We start from the raw sequence: 15,189 nt of genomic DNA on the forward strand, positions 1-15,189 counted from the left end.
CACTAATAGTCATATTCATAGAATTCTTATAAATTTATATAAAAAGTTAAACTGTACATAATATAGTATTTATAAAATGACCTAATTTATTTAAATTTTAATTTTATAAAATGATACAGGACAAAAAAAGGAATGATGTATACACCTGAAATTTAAAAGCTAAAATTCTCAAGGTAGCACTCACAGATCCAATTTAATCCAGTTGCCAACACTGTCCACTAATTCCATACATAAATCCCAGAGACTGTGTCAGGACAGTTCACTTACACAACCAAAGCTTTCTTCCTGTCTACTTCTGCCTTGAATCCCTCCTTTTCCTTCTGCCCACCTATCTAAATACTTCCATGCCCCTAATTCTCTGAACATGAAAATTGCTATCTCCCTGAGATTTTTTTTTAACCCAAATGACTTTGCTTATTCATGTTCACCCTGACTTCCCTCCTGTTAACATCAGCATAGTCTCATGCTGCATAATTACAACTTGATCAACCACAAAGCACATATGTGATAGTGGTCCCATGAGTATTATGGAGCTGGAACGTTTTCATCACCTAAGTGATGTCATATTCTGTCATTATTTCAGACTACACATCTTATTTAAAAAAAAAAAAAGTTTACTGTAAAACAGTGTGCCTTGTTAAGTCAGCAACGGCCTCATGCATCTCATGTCTTACTACATCTCTTGATTGGATTAAGAGACCCACACTGAATAATAAGCGCACACTGTCTAGGTTTGTGTAAGTATTGTACAATGTTCACACAATGGTGAAACCACCTACTGACACATTTCTTAGAACATATCCCTGTTGTTAAATGATTATGTGATGATATCTATCATATAATTCACTTTGGTATCTTATGAGATAGTATCTTAAAATATTATTTAACTATTTTATGTGTATATCTCTCATTTCACCAACAAGAAAGTTAGCTTTTCAAGGACAGGAAATATTTTATATTACTTTGGAATGGTATTTGTTTCCCATACTTAAAGTTCTTCTTAAAATCAATATAATAATAGACGTCTAGCATCCAAAATTCAAGCAATAGAATTAAATTAGCTCAGCTGTAATTCACATACAATATGACTCTTCTACATCAACATATGCATCAAAAAAATGCTACTTTTACCCCAAGATTCCAACTATTCAAGCGAGGTTCAAGGTCACTGTCATCCAAAGAAATAGGAGATTTTTTCAAATGAACTTCCTGAAATATAAAATAGAAAGGGAAGAAGAGAAGGAGAAAAGAAATAAAAGATGAGAGAATGGAAGAAAGAAACAAAGGAAACAAGAGGAAGAAAGGAAGAGCAAGAAGGTAAAAAAGAAAACAAGACAAAATATATGTCATTCAGAGTAATGAGAGTTTTTTGTACTTATTTGGTAATGCTATATTACCCTCCAAGGAAAGGATTATGTTATAACTAAGCTAGAGTTCTCAATTCTAACTAATGTCTGTTTATTATAGTTGCTTGGGGCTACGAGATGCCTTAACAATATATTCACACAGTAACTAGATTTAGGGAAAAAAAACATCAAAAGAATATTTTAAAAATTAATCCAGACTCTCCTCTTTAAGTTTTTTTACAAAAAGTTTTAATTGTGGTATACCACAGTAGCTTGAAAGGGGTTGGGGGGTTGGAGAGGAACACTTGAAAAGATGAATTATTTACTCTCATTAAAATTAGTTAACAGGGAAGTTTTGTGCTGATGTCCAAAAAGCTCTTTGTTCTTAAATTAATTCTAACTCATACATTGAATAAAAAGAGAAATAAGTTTTGGATTCACATTATAAAAACATAATTATGGGGATTTCTTTACTTTTTAAAAAAAATTCTGCTTTTTTTCTCCTGTATTACTATATTACATATTTATCAATCAGATTAAAACTACAATTAACTGAAGACAACCTAAGATCTGTGGCCAGAAATTAATAATTCCAAAGCACTAAAAACTTAGAAAGGTAAATCTGTATAAAATAATAATGTCTGTTTTATAGCCCCAAATTTTTAAAGTTAAATTTGTTGATACAACATTTTCATGTTTTTGTAGAAAGCCTCATTACTAACAAATAAATCTCTTTACCTATCTTCATTAAAATTAATATAAAGTGATGAAGGAAAAAAATACACTAAAATATTCTGTATACTTTATTAAGTCTCCAAATTTATGTTCAACAAAATGTTGACTTTCCATTATTTATATACTATATTAAAATTCATTATCACTTCTTACTGGTGGTACCTTGATTTTTGTGTTTTCTTTGCGAACAGAACTTCTTAAATAAAAAAACATACCTGCCTTGATTGAGTACATATACTGTAAATTATTATTAAAAGTGTGCTGCCTCTTATATTAAATTTCATGTTCCAAACTATCATTGGAGAAAATGAAATAAGTTATGTTTAAAGAAATATGTGCTAAAATAATCACGTTATACATGATGTCTCCTGTAACTAAGTCATATACCCAAGATAGCCAAAGTAGGAAATAAAGACTTCAGTGAGCAAGTGCAATTTTTCACTTTGCAAACCTTATTCAAACTAAATCTTTATTAAACACAGAGATGCAAGAGAGACATTCATATTTGAAAATAAAAATAGTTCACCCCAATCAGAAAAGCAGTGTTTCCTATTTGACTATAAATTAATCCCTATTTCTTCTTAATTTCCAAGTGTTTATTAGATAAAAGGGGAAAAATAGATAAATAAAAAATAAAATGTTTCAGTTTTTCTTCGATATGCTGGAGAAATGATAGACTTAGCAGCATACCTTAGAGTCTCTGAGAAAACAGAAGGAATACCATGGTACACCACTATCTTTCACATCAAAATGTTCTCCTTTTCCTTCATACTTTATTCATTGTTTTTAAGTAACCACTGGAACTTTGACAATATAAAACTAAAACTATGTGGAGTTATTTTAAACAATTAAGAACAAATAAATGTAAAATACAATCTTACAGAGTTCTTTGGGATAACATTTTGTTCTTCTTCTTTGTAAGATGGACTTATAGAGCGTGAGCTCATTCGGTGCTTCCCAGTGTACTGCTCTCTATAAAGATATCAAAACAGCAAAAATCAAAATCTGGAGAATTCAGAGGACCCAGAGTGTTCAAATCTACAATCACCAAGTCTTTTCTTTTGAATGAAATGATTGATAGTTTATATTCACAATGATGGTTCAATAGCAGAAAAAAAGATCTACAAATAATAACCATTTGTATTTTTCACATTTTATTTCATTTAGAGTAAATCAAAAGTAAAATGTCCCACAAATGCCATTACTTGCTTAAAAATAAATTCTATTTTAAGTGAGACTATAATAAATCATATGTATTTATATCTTTTCTCCTCCTACACATATTCATATTTATATTTTGAGATCATATATTCTGAGAGAACATTGTTTACAGTTTAGATTTAATACAAAACCTTAAAATATATAAAGTAACAAAACTTTCAAGGAGCTTAAAGTCTTTATTAATCTGAAACCATGTTAGAAACCACATATATAAAATCTTTTATATATACCATGTTAATTCATATAGAATGTGATAAGTACAGGATAAGTAGGAAGACAGTTTAAATGCATTTTACCAAAAAGACTCTTCTCTAATATATCATACAAAGATACCATTCTCAAACATACTACTCTCGCCTAGAGTCTCTCTTTATGTTTTAATTCAAGTTACTTCAATGAAAGCCCCATGGTTATGAATACCTATTCTCTATTCAACCACTTCAAGAAGTATAAATCAGAAATTATTATAGAGCAGGACACCCCCATCCATGTTTACTTTTCCCTACAGTGGTAGTCACCCCCAATCAACTAAAATCTGAAAATGTTAAAGAGAACATTCCAGAAATGAACCATTCATAAATTTTAAATAACTTTTAATTTGGTATACTATTATAATTGTCCTATTTTCATATTATAGTTAGTATCTTACTATGCCTAATTATAATCAAACTATAAGAGATATGTAGATAGGGAAAAAATAGAGTATATGCAGAATTCAGTACTATCTACAGTTTCAAGAGCCTTAGAACCTATTTTCCATGATTAAGGGGACCTCTGTATAGGGAATTAAGAGTCACTAACTTTCAACCACAACCCATATCAGGATTTCCTCACAAACACAAAGTATTCCCAAAAGACAAACTATGAGTTCAAAAAGTTCATATTAAAACTCATAGATTTTTTGGTAGCAACACTGATAAAAATAACAATCCCTAATCTAGTTACTACATATATAGAATATCTTTAAAAATCTGTTCTGTTGGGGCTGGAGTTGTAATTCAGTGGTACAGCATTTGCCTAGCATGTGTGAGGCACTGCATTTGATCCCTAGCACATGAGAAAAATAAATAAGATAAAAGGTATTATGTCTATCTACAACTAAAAGAAAAATATTTTTAAAAATCTGTTTTAAAAAGAGTGATATTCATTTTTCATACCCTTAAACAGTATCCCAGATATACAAATAGTTAAAATCAAATAGACAAAGTAATATTTTGAGGATAATTTCACCAGTCAATGTACTTGAGCTGATACACGCTTTTACAATTCAGTGTGTCGGAAGAGGCAATCTGATAAGCAGTGGCCTATTCTTTAAAAATTGATTAAGCAATCATAAAAAGAGCTATACTTAAAAATTGAAAAATGTTTAAATATTAAAAGTAATTCTCATAGAAAATATTAATAAAAAAGAAGCCTGAAACATTTATCTATTTATTGCACAGAGTGCATACATAAAATAATACATTCTTTTGATTCACATGTAGCTGTCCTTTATACCAATGAACCTCTTTCCCTTCACAATAAGTTTTCAGAAGTTACTGGATCCATGTCCTAACCTGTCATATACTTTTCAATCAACTATAAATTGACTTCTATTTATAGTAAAAGTACTATAAATAAGGTCATCAGTGGTCTCCTACACACTCAAGCAAATGAGTTGAAATCTCTCTTTACCATAGTTGATCTCACCAGAATATTAGAAATAGTGTTTTAAATGTGTCACATTCATTGGCTCCATAAAACCATTCTTCCCTGGTTCTTGTCCTGTACTTCAAAAATATCCTTCACAGTAACTTGCTCTGGTTTTTCCCTCTCTACCAACCCCATTTGTGTTGCAACCCCAGGATTCTGTGTCTAGCCTCTTTGTTTTCATTTTACATGCTTTTCCTGAGTGATCCAATATACTATTAATATTTCAAATAATAAGAAGTTTTGCTTACCAAATCTATATCTCCCATCCAAACTGTTCTCTTAAGACTACAAATCCATTATAAATACAAATTGAATAGCCCTGTCTCCAATTCAACATGTCTAAAACTAAACTCATTAAGTTGGCCCTTAAACATGTACCTATGAAAGCCAAATAAAGCAAAGACATTGCAGAAGCCAGCTTCTTGGAAGGCAACTGATCCAACTAAAGGAGGAGGTCAGATTTGCTAAAATCTGGCTGGTGTAAGAAACACAGGACATTAGGCACAGAAGTTTCATTTCTTGCCATGAGACTGACTCCAGCTGGAAACAAAATTAACCTGAACTCAAAATACAAAAACAGCCTCAAATTCATAGTGATGGGGCTAGTGGTCAGGGTGAACAATGCAATTGTGACTGGGAGAAAAATGACAATCCTAAAAAGCTTCTTTATGAATAACTAGTGCTCCTTCCACACAGAATAGTAAGACAGTATACATCTGGTACTGAGGACATGCTCATAAGTAAGCTCATGATATGGTACTAGGGCCAACTAGAAAAGGAGGCTATGGTTCAATAAATTCCAGGGTGCCAAAATTTACATAGAAAGATGGGGTTAGGATTGTGGCTCGCCTAGCATGTAGAAGGCCCTGGGTTCAATCCTCAGCACCACAAAAAAATAAATAAATAAAATAAAGACATTGTGTCCAGTTACAACCAAAAAATAAATATTAAAAAATTTAAATTAACATAGAAAGAAAAAAATTCAATACCCTAGTAAAATTTTCTAACATACCGTTTACAACTCTTGAACAGTAAAACTACAGGAAATATAAACTCTCCAATTTGCTCTTTTCTCATGCTGAACTAGTTCAACACTTTCAAAGTATCTCCATTGATTCCAAATAATAAACATAAAGTTGGCCCTATTCAAACAGAGATAAGCAATGAGATACATAATAAAATCTAAAGCCTAAAGAATGGCCAAATGTCCTTCTGAAAAAAAATTAATTAAGGGGATGATGTCAGTAACACAGCAGAACATGAAGCCCCAAACCCTCCTTTCTTCTACAGACACACAAATTCAACCACAATATGCAGACCAATTCCCTTTGTGAGACATTCAGAACCAGTATGAGAGGCTCCTATACCAGAAACAATGAAACAAACTGCACTGAAGCAGGTAAGAAAATTGGTGACATCTCTTGCCACAACCTTCCTCTAAACAAACAGCCCCATATGATCAGGAGGAAATCCCCTGCTCCCAGCTTCTCCCTAGGAAGGAAAAAAGAGGAATGGACAATACATCCAATGTTCTGACTTTCCCAGGGGCGACTTGAGGGTCTGATTTCTGTATCTGACAGGAAGAGGCCACAAGTTGGGAATTGCTGAGAAAAAAGGCTATAGCTTGAACTAGTGTGAAAAATCTGGTCATAGCCCCTCCTACCAGCTCATCAAAGAATTACCTTCTTCCTAAGGAAGGAAAGAGTCGGAGCATCCATGTAACATTCTGATTTTTGGAGGGGGTCACCTAATGAACTGGACTCTATAAGAACTAACAGGACCAGGGGCTACTGAGAACAAAGGAATAATTTGTACTATTATGTACTCAGAGCCAGAGTTCCTCTTCCTGCTTTGGCATGATATGACTGGGAAACTCAAAGCCCACAGTTTCTCTCTGGGGGAAAAAAAAGAAGACTAAATATATGTCCAATATTCAGACATTTTAGAGTACTGCCCGGCGGACTTGTTCCTATTTTATCTCTCTTGATGCTCTGACAGGATCAAGTATAGAGGTGGGTGAAATTTTTAAAAAGAAAACAAACAAAAAAGAGTCAGGCTACTGCTCCTGAAAACCCGCAGTACAAGGGAAAGATACCAGAGGGAGCAAGATATTACAAGTTCCTGAAAAGAGAAATTAGCAAATACCCCTAATTAAGAATTTGTATATGACAGTTCAGAGGAGACACATCCACAGACAAGGTTTGAGATGGCCTTGGAATCTCCACTCAGACTGATTCTTCAAGGTTTTACATGTACAAAGACATAATTCACAAAGATAGGACAAGAGTACTATTTTCAGGTATACAGACACCAACAAGAAGTATTAAGGAAAATGAAATATGGAACAAAGGAACAAAATAAATCTCCAGAAACTAACCCTAAAGACATGGAGATATATAAATTATTGACAAAGAAATCCCAATTAACTACCATCAAAATACTCAATAAGCTTAGGACAATTATGTATGTACAAAAAAAGAATGTAAAAAAGTAGAAGGAAAATGTTTCTAACAGAAAATTAGGGAATTAAGAGTGTAATAGCCAAACTAAAAAATTAACTAGAGGGGTTTAACAGTAGCCTGGATCAAGTACAAAAAAAGAGTCATCAAACTCAAAAACATCACATTTGAAATAATCTAGTAAGAAGAAAAAAATAAAGAATGAAAAGCAATGAAGTTGAAGGGACTGTGGGACAATATCAAGCAGTACAATATATGTATTACTATAATGAAGAAAGAAAAGATAGAAAGAGGCATTAAAATTATTTAAATAAAAAATACTTAAAGAAATAATCTGGAAAGGGAAATGGATCTCCAAAAAGTTCTAAACAAGTTAAATATATATAGATCTACACTAAGACACCCCACGAATCAAATTGTCAAAACTCAAAGAAATAGAGAAAAGCAACTCATATTTAATAAAGGAGTCCCCATAGGATTTTCACTGGATTTCTCAGAAGAAACCTTACAGGCCAGGAGAGAATGATATGTTCCAAATACTGAAAGAGAAAAACTGCTAATCAAGAATATTATATCCTACAAAACTTTCTTTTAGAAATGAAGAAGAAAGACTTTCCCAGATATAAAACTTGAAGGAATTCAGCACCAAAAGACCCAACTTAGAAGAAATGCTAACAGGATATCTTCAAATTGAAATTAAAGGATGCTAATTAGCAGCATGAAAACCCATAGAAATGTAAAGCCACTGGTGAAGGTAATTATATAGTGAAATACAGATTACCCCATTAATGTAATTGTGGTACATAAATCATTTCCAACTTTAAAAGTTAAAGAAAAAATCTTAAAATTCAACTATGATTATAATATTTTGTTATTGGATATATAATACAAAAAGGTAAAAACTGGGACATTAACAACATAAAGCATGGAGGGAGTAATAATATAGAGTTCTTCTGCGTGATCAAAGTCAAATTATTATTAGCCCAAAATACAGTAGTCCCATTATTCATGAAAGATACATTTTAAGACCCTTCCCCACTCCAGTGGAAACCTTAAATAGTAGATATTACTGAATCATGTGTGCAATACTAATAACAGACAGCTATTAAGTTACTATGGGCAAGTAACATACATAGTGTGGATAAACTAAACAAAAAGATGATTTGTATCCCAAGCAGGATGGAATGAACAGCACAAGAATTTATCATGTTATTCAGAATGATGCACAACTTAAAATATATGGATTGCTTATTTCTGGAATTTTCCATTTAATATTTTCTGACTGAAGTTTACTGTGGGTAACTGAAACTACAGAAAGTAAAACTGTGATTAAGAGAGGACTGTTGTAGCCTATTATAATCAAAATATGATTTATGTAAGCCTTATAGCAACACAATTTTTTTAATGTGGTAGACAAAAAATATAAAGAAAAAGAATCAAAGCATACCATACCAACCCAAAATAAAATAAACTCACAAGAAAAGACAATGAGAGGAAAAAATGTACAAAGGAATTATAAACCAATTAGAAGGCAATTTACAAATAGCAATGCTAAATCCACAAATAAGTAAAAATTTAAAAACCAATGAATCAAACAATAAATAACAAGGAAAATTAGAAAATATTTTAAGACCAATGAAAACAAATACAACATAATGAAATTATGGGATGCAGTAAAAACAGTGCTAAGAGGAAAATTTATAGGTGTTAAAGTGCTTATGTTAAAAAATAAGAAAAATCTCAAATCAACAACCTAAATTTATACCTTAAGGAACCAGAAAAAGCAGAACAAACTAAACCCAAAGCTACCATAAGGAAGGAAATACTAAAGATGAGAGCAGATATAACAAAATAGAATAGAAAAAGAATGAAATCAAAGAAGGAAGCGGGGAGGTTTGTTTTGGTTTTTCTTGAAAAAGATCAACAAATTGACAAACTTTAGGCTCCCAGGACTTAAAAAAAAAAAAAAAAAAAAAAAGACAGAACACTCAAGTAACTAGAATCACAAATGAAAGAGGGGGCATTACAACAAATTTCATGGAAATGAAAAGAACTCTCAGAGTCCTACAAGAAAATGTCAACGTATCGACTAACCTAGATGAAATGGAAAAATTCCTCAAAACACACAACCTACCACGACTGAATTGTGAAGAAACATGAAATCTGAACCAACCTATAACTAGTAAGGAGCTGGAATCAGTAATCCAAAACCTCCCAATAAAAAAACGCTTAGGAACAGGTGACTTTACTGGTGAATGCTACCTAATACTTCAAAGAAGGAATTAACATCAATCCACCTCAAACTCATCCAAAAAATTGGAGAAGTGAGAATTCTTCCAAACTCATTTTACAAAGCCAACATTACCCTAATACTAAAATGAGACAACACTAAGAGAAAAGAAAATTATAGGCCTATATCCTTGATGAACACAGAAACAAAAACTCTCAACAAAATATTAGCTCAATTCAACAACATATTAAAAAGATCATACATCATGATCAAGTGGAATTTATTCTTGTGATTACAGGATGGTATAATATCTGCTTAACAATAAATGAATATACTGCATTAAAAGAAAGAAGGATAAAAATTTTACAACCATCTAAACAGATACAGAAAGGGTACTTGACAAAATTCAACATTCTTTCATGATTAAAAACTCAGAAAGTTAGGTATAGAAGGACTATAAGTCAAAAAAATAAAATAAGGGCCACAAATGACAAGCTCATAGCTAACATAGTACTCAATCTTGAAAAGCTAAAAGCTTTTCTTCTAAGATCCAGAATAAGGTAAGGATGCTCATTCTTACCACTTATATTCAACATAGCACTAGAAATCTTAGGCAGAGCAATTAGGTAAGAAAAATAAATAGAAGGCTTCCAAATCAGAAAAGAAGGAATAGTATCTGTTTGTAGATATAACCTTGTATTTAGAAAACCCCAAATATTGCATTTAAAAAACTGTCAGGAAGGATAAACAAATTTAGTAAAATTTCAGGATACATAACCAATACAGAAAAAGAAGTAGTTTTTGTTTTTTGTTCTTTTTTTTTTTTTTTTTTTTTAGTTTGACTTTTTTTTGGTAGTTGTAGATAGACAGCATGCCTTTATTTTTATGTGGTGCTGAGGGTCAAACCCAGTGCCTCACATATGCTAGGCAAGCACTGTGCCACTGAGCTAAAGCCCCAGCCCCAAGAAATCATCTTTTTTTTTTTTTATAATAGAACCAAACACAATATACTATCTAAGAATAAAAGTCAATGAAGTTTTTTAAAAAGGTATACAATAAAAACTATAAAACATTTTTGAAAGAAACTGAAGAAGACAAATAAATGGCGGTGTACACTGTACTCATGGACTAGTAAAATTAATATTGTTAAAATAACCATACTCTCTACTAAAGCATTCTAGTATCAAAATTCCAATGGCTTTTTTTTACAGAAGTAGAAAATATAATCTTAAAATCCATATGTAACTACAAGAGACTCTGAATAGTCAAAGCAATCTTGAACAAAAAGAACAAAGCTAGAGATATGACCCTTCCTAATTTCAAAATATATTACAAAACTAAATGCTAAAGAAGATATGGAAAAAAAGGAACCCTATAAAACTACTAGTGGAATTGTAAATTAGTAAAACCACTATGGTAATCAGCATGAAAGTTCCTCAAAAGACTAGGAATAGAACCACCATATGGCCCAGCTATACCACTCCTAGATAGTTATCCTAAGGAATTAAAGTCATATAAATCTATAGCAATACATGAACACCCACATTTGTAGCAGCACAATACACAACAGCCAGATTATGGAACCAGCATAGGTGTCCATCAACAGATGAATAGATAAAGAAAAATTGGTGTATATACACACAACGGAGTTTTATTCAGCCACAAAGAACAATGAAGATCCAGAGAGGTTTTCAAGATGGCAGAATAGAGGAGATCCTTTTCTTAGCTGCTCCATGGAGTGAAACCGAGAAAGCAGACAGGCAGCTTCTCAGCAAGGTAGGTGAACAAAAAAGAAGAGAGGAACTTTACTGGAATTTAAAATTGGACATTCAAAGTAGACCATGGACTCAGGAGGTTGGATTTTATAAAATAAAGAAGATATCCTCAGCTGTACAGCTACTGCCTCAGCTGGGCCTTAAGCACCAGCCACAGCAGTCCCTCCATGAGCATAGTGGAGGGATAAGGAAATTAAAAGAACATATATTTTGGGGAGGCTGGAGGCATGTCAGGGTACAAAGGGTGTGAGATCAAGGACACTGCCCAGCAAACCTGAAAGGTGTACTACACAATATCTGTATGTAGGGCGAAGCTGCCATCTCTCCAGGAGGTATGCAGCTGCTGTGTGAGAGCTGGCAGCTGATGGGACCCGAAATACAGGCCCACATTAGGCCCACGATATAGAGTGTGCTTAAGTGACCAGGAGAAAAATCAAACATTGAGAGAGGTTTACACAGGTCATGGAAACCCATTCAGCACTACCCTTGCCCCTCCAATCCAACTGCTTGCAGGACCTTCTGGGAGAGACGCATCTGGCCAGGAACTTGGAAGGTTGGGGGCAGGAGAGATTGTTTGGAAACTGAACAGGAGACCAGGAAATATGGTATCCGAAGATGACATGGCTCCCCAACCACACAAGTGAAACCCAGGGGAGATCCCTGGGTTACAGTCTTCCAGTGTGGACCAGCAAGTACTGGATGCTGGAGGTGCACTGATATAAAGTCTCCAGATCAACAGGTATTCAGCGAAGAGCATGGAGCCCACCTAAACCTAAACCCTGCCTCCAGGAGTTCTGCCTGCAGGATTACCTCTCTCACTCCATCAATCCAGAGGGTGAGGCATCATGCTAGAGAGAACCCCACCTAAAACTACTGAGAAAATTAACTGAGAATCTTTAACTCCAACAGAAAGAATTCTTCAATTTTCATCAAGATCCTTTTTTCCTTTTTTTCTGCTTACTTGTAACTTTAATGGTACATGGACATCTGTATATATTCATATTTGGGGTTTTTTTTTCTTATTTCTACCATTTTTGAAACCAGTTACTTTTCATGGATTAGATTTCTGTGAACTAGGATGTTTGATAAGTATATTTTAATTTTGTTTTTATTCTTTTATTTTTATTTTTAATTTATTTTTTAAATTTTTACTTTATATATATTTTTCTCCTATTTCCCTTGATTGTCTCTTTTCTGCTAGTAGCCAATTTCTATTGTTCTATCTTTCACTCTTCCTTTAATTTTTTACTTCTTCATCTCTCCTCCTCCCTCACAGTCATCACATCCTATATCATTTCTGTTCTCTTCCTGCCCACCATTTGAAATTGTAAAGTCTTTTGCAAATTTGCTGTTTTTATTGTAGGTAATAACTGATCATATAATCTCTATTTATTGTGATAACTAATATTTTAAACATCATAGTAAAAACTATTTGGTTTAACGGTATAAATTGTTTGCATTGGTTGTTACTATCATTTGTCTCCCGATAAACAATGAGACATTAGAAACCTTCAGGAACACTATAAGTCCACAGAGTAGAAATTTTACTGCCTCAGATTCATACTGTTAGATGGGCAGGCACACAAATAACATGAAAAGTCAAGGAAACAAACCAAGATACTCCAGTAACAAAATCCATCCACACCACAGTGGAACCAATGTCAAAGAAGGAGTTTAGAAAGTACATAGTTAAAACGGATCTGTGCAGTAAAGGATAGTATAAGAAATGAAATCAGAGAGAAAAAGTGAAAGATCACTTCAATAAAGAGACAGAGATTCTGAAAGAAAAAAAAAGAAGAAATTCTCAAAATGAAGGAAACAATAAACCAAATTAAAAATTCAATAGAAAGCATCACCAACAGACTAGACCACTTACAAGATAGAAACCTAGGCAGGGAAGGCAAAATTTATAATCTTGAAAATAGAGTTTAGCACAGAAAGAAGATGTTAAGAAACCAAGAACAGAACTTCTAAGAACTATGGGATAACATGAAAAGACCAAATTTAAGATTTATCAAGAAGATGAAGTTGCAGAGATACAAACCAAAGGAATGCACAAGTTTTTCAATGACATAATATCAGAGAATTTCCCAAGCCATAAGAATGAAATGGAAAATCAAATGCAAGAAGCTTACAGGACACCAAATTTACAAAATTACAACAGACCCACACCAAGGTACATTATAATAAAAATGCCTAACATACAGAATAAGGATAGAATTTTAAAGGCTGCAAGAGAAAAATATCAGATTACATGTAGTGGGAACCCAAATCCTTTAAAGTTAGGAAGTCCTGGAATAACATATACCAAGCTCTGAAAAAAATGGATACCAACCAAGAATCCTATATCCAGCAAAATTAAGCTTTAGATTTAAAGATGAAATTAAAAACCTTCTATGATAAACAAAAGTTAAAAGAATTCACAACTTGAAAGCCTAAACTACAGAACATTCTCAACAAAATGTTCCATGAAGATAAAATGAAAAAAAAAAAGTGAAAACCACCAAAGGAAGGAACTACACTAAAGGAATAGTCAACCAAAGGATAAACTAATTCAAATTAACAACCAGAAATAAACCCAAATGACTGGGAATATAAATCTTATCTCAATAACAACCTTGAATATTAATGGCCTAAACTCATCAATCAAAAGATGTAGACTAGCAAATTGGATTAAGAAACAAGACCCAACAATATGCTGTCTTCAAGAGACTTCACCTCATAGCAAAGACATCCACAGACTGAAGGTGAAAGGACGGGGGAAAAGAACATATCACTCACATGGATCACATAAGCAAGCAGGGATTTCTTTTATAATATCAGAAAAAGTGAACTTTACGTCAAAGTTAATCAGAAGGGACAAAGAAGGCTATTTCATCCTGCTTAATGGAATTATATGTCAACAAGACATACCAATCATAAATATTTCTGCCCCAAACAATGGAGCATCTAAGTAAACAAACCCTTTTCAATTTCAAGAATCAAATAGACCACAACATAATAATACTGGGTAACTTTAACATGCCTCTGCCACCTCTAAATAGATCCTCTAAACAAAAACTAAATAAAGAAGCTAAAGAAGTAAAAAATACAACTGATAATTTAGACTTGGCAGACATATGTAGAATATTTCATCCGTCAATGACTGGATACACTTTCTTCTCAGCAGCACACAGATCCTTCTCTAATACAGACCAATAAGCTAACAGATATGTTGGCACACAATTGTAATATTACCTTAATATATTTTAGCATCTATAGGGTTATTGTGGTAGCTCCCTTTCCACTGATATTAATTTTTGTGTTCTTGCTTTTCATCTTGATGAGACTTGTTTGGTTTTTATCACATTTTAGCTGTATTATTTCTTCTCTATTTCATATATCTCTGCTCCCACTTTTATTTTTTCCTTCCTACTACATAATTTGAAAATAATTTGATCGTTATTCCAGCTTCTTTCTGATAAGTACTTTAAGTACTTAAGTACAAGTACTTTAAGTCACAAATGTTCATCTGAGTACTGTTTCATCCCAGAGATCCTGATATTTTAAGCTTTTATTATCACTTAGTTCAAAGGACTCTTTATTTATTTTCTGGTGCTTTCTTCCTTGACCTCTGAGATATTTATACGTGTGCCATATAATTTTAAAATAGTTGACATGTGGGGGTGGGGTTCTATATATCTTAAGGTGATTGATTTCTAATGTAATAAATCATGCAGGAAACAGTCTGC

The 15,189-nt window shown here is 32.8% G+C and overlaps 1 protein-coding gene across 3 annotated transcripts in view; it reads right to left on the reverse strand.

The window, feature by feature from the left end:
* Positions 1–15,189, reverse strand: part of Cep112 (centrosomal protein 112) — a 472,932-nt gene that overhangs the window by 420,610 nt on the left and 37,133 nt on the right. For all 3 annotated transcript variants that reach the window (XM_076869863.1, XM_076869862.1, XM_076869864.1), the window contains 2 exons: positions 2,963–3,053; positions 1,132–1,209 (listed from right to left, as the gene is read on the reverse strand). In XM_076869863.1, coding sequence (XP_076725978.1) covers positions 1,132–1,209; positions 2,963–3,053 — 169 coding nt within the window. The remainder of the gene's footprint in view (positions 1–1,131; positions 1,210–2,962; positions 3,054–15,189) is intronic.

This window comes from Callospermophilus lateralis, chromosome 11 (genome assembly GCF_048772815.1).
Source record: "Callospermophilus lateralis isolate mCalLat2 chromosome 11, mCalLat2.hap1, whole genome shotgun sequence".
Taxonomy (NCBI): Eukaryota; Metazoa; Chordata; class Mammalia; order Rodentia; family Sciuridae; genus Callospermophilus; species Callospermophilus lateralis.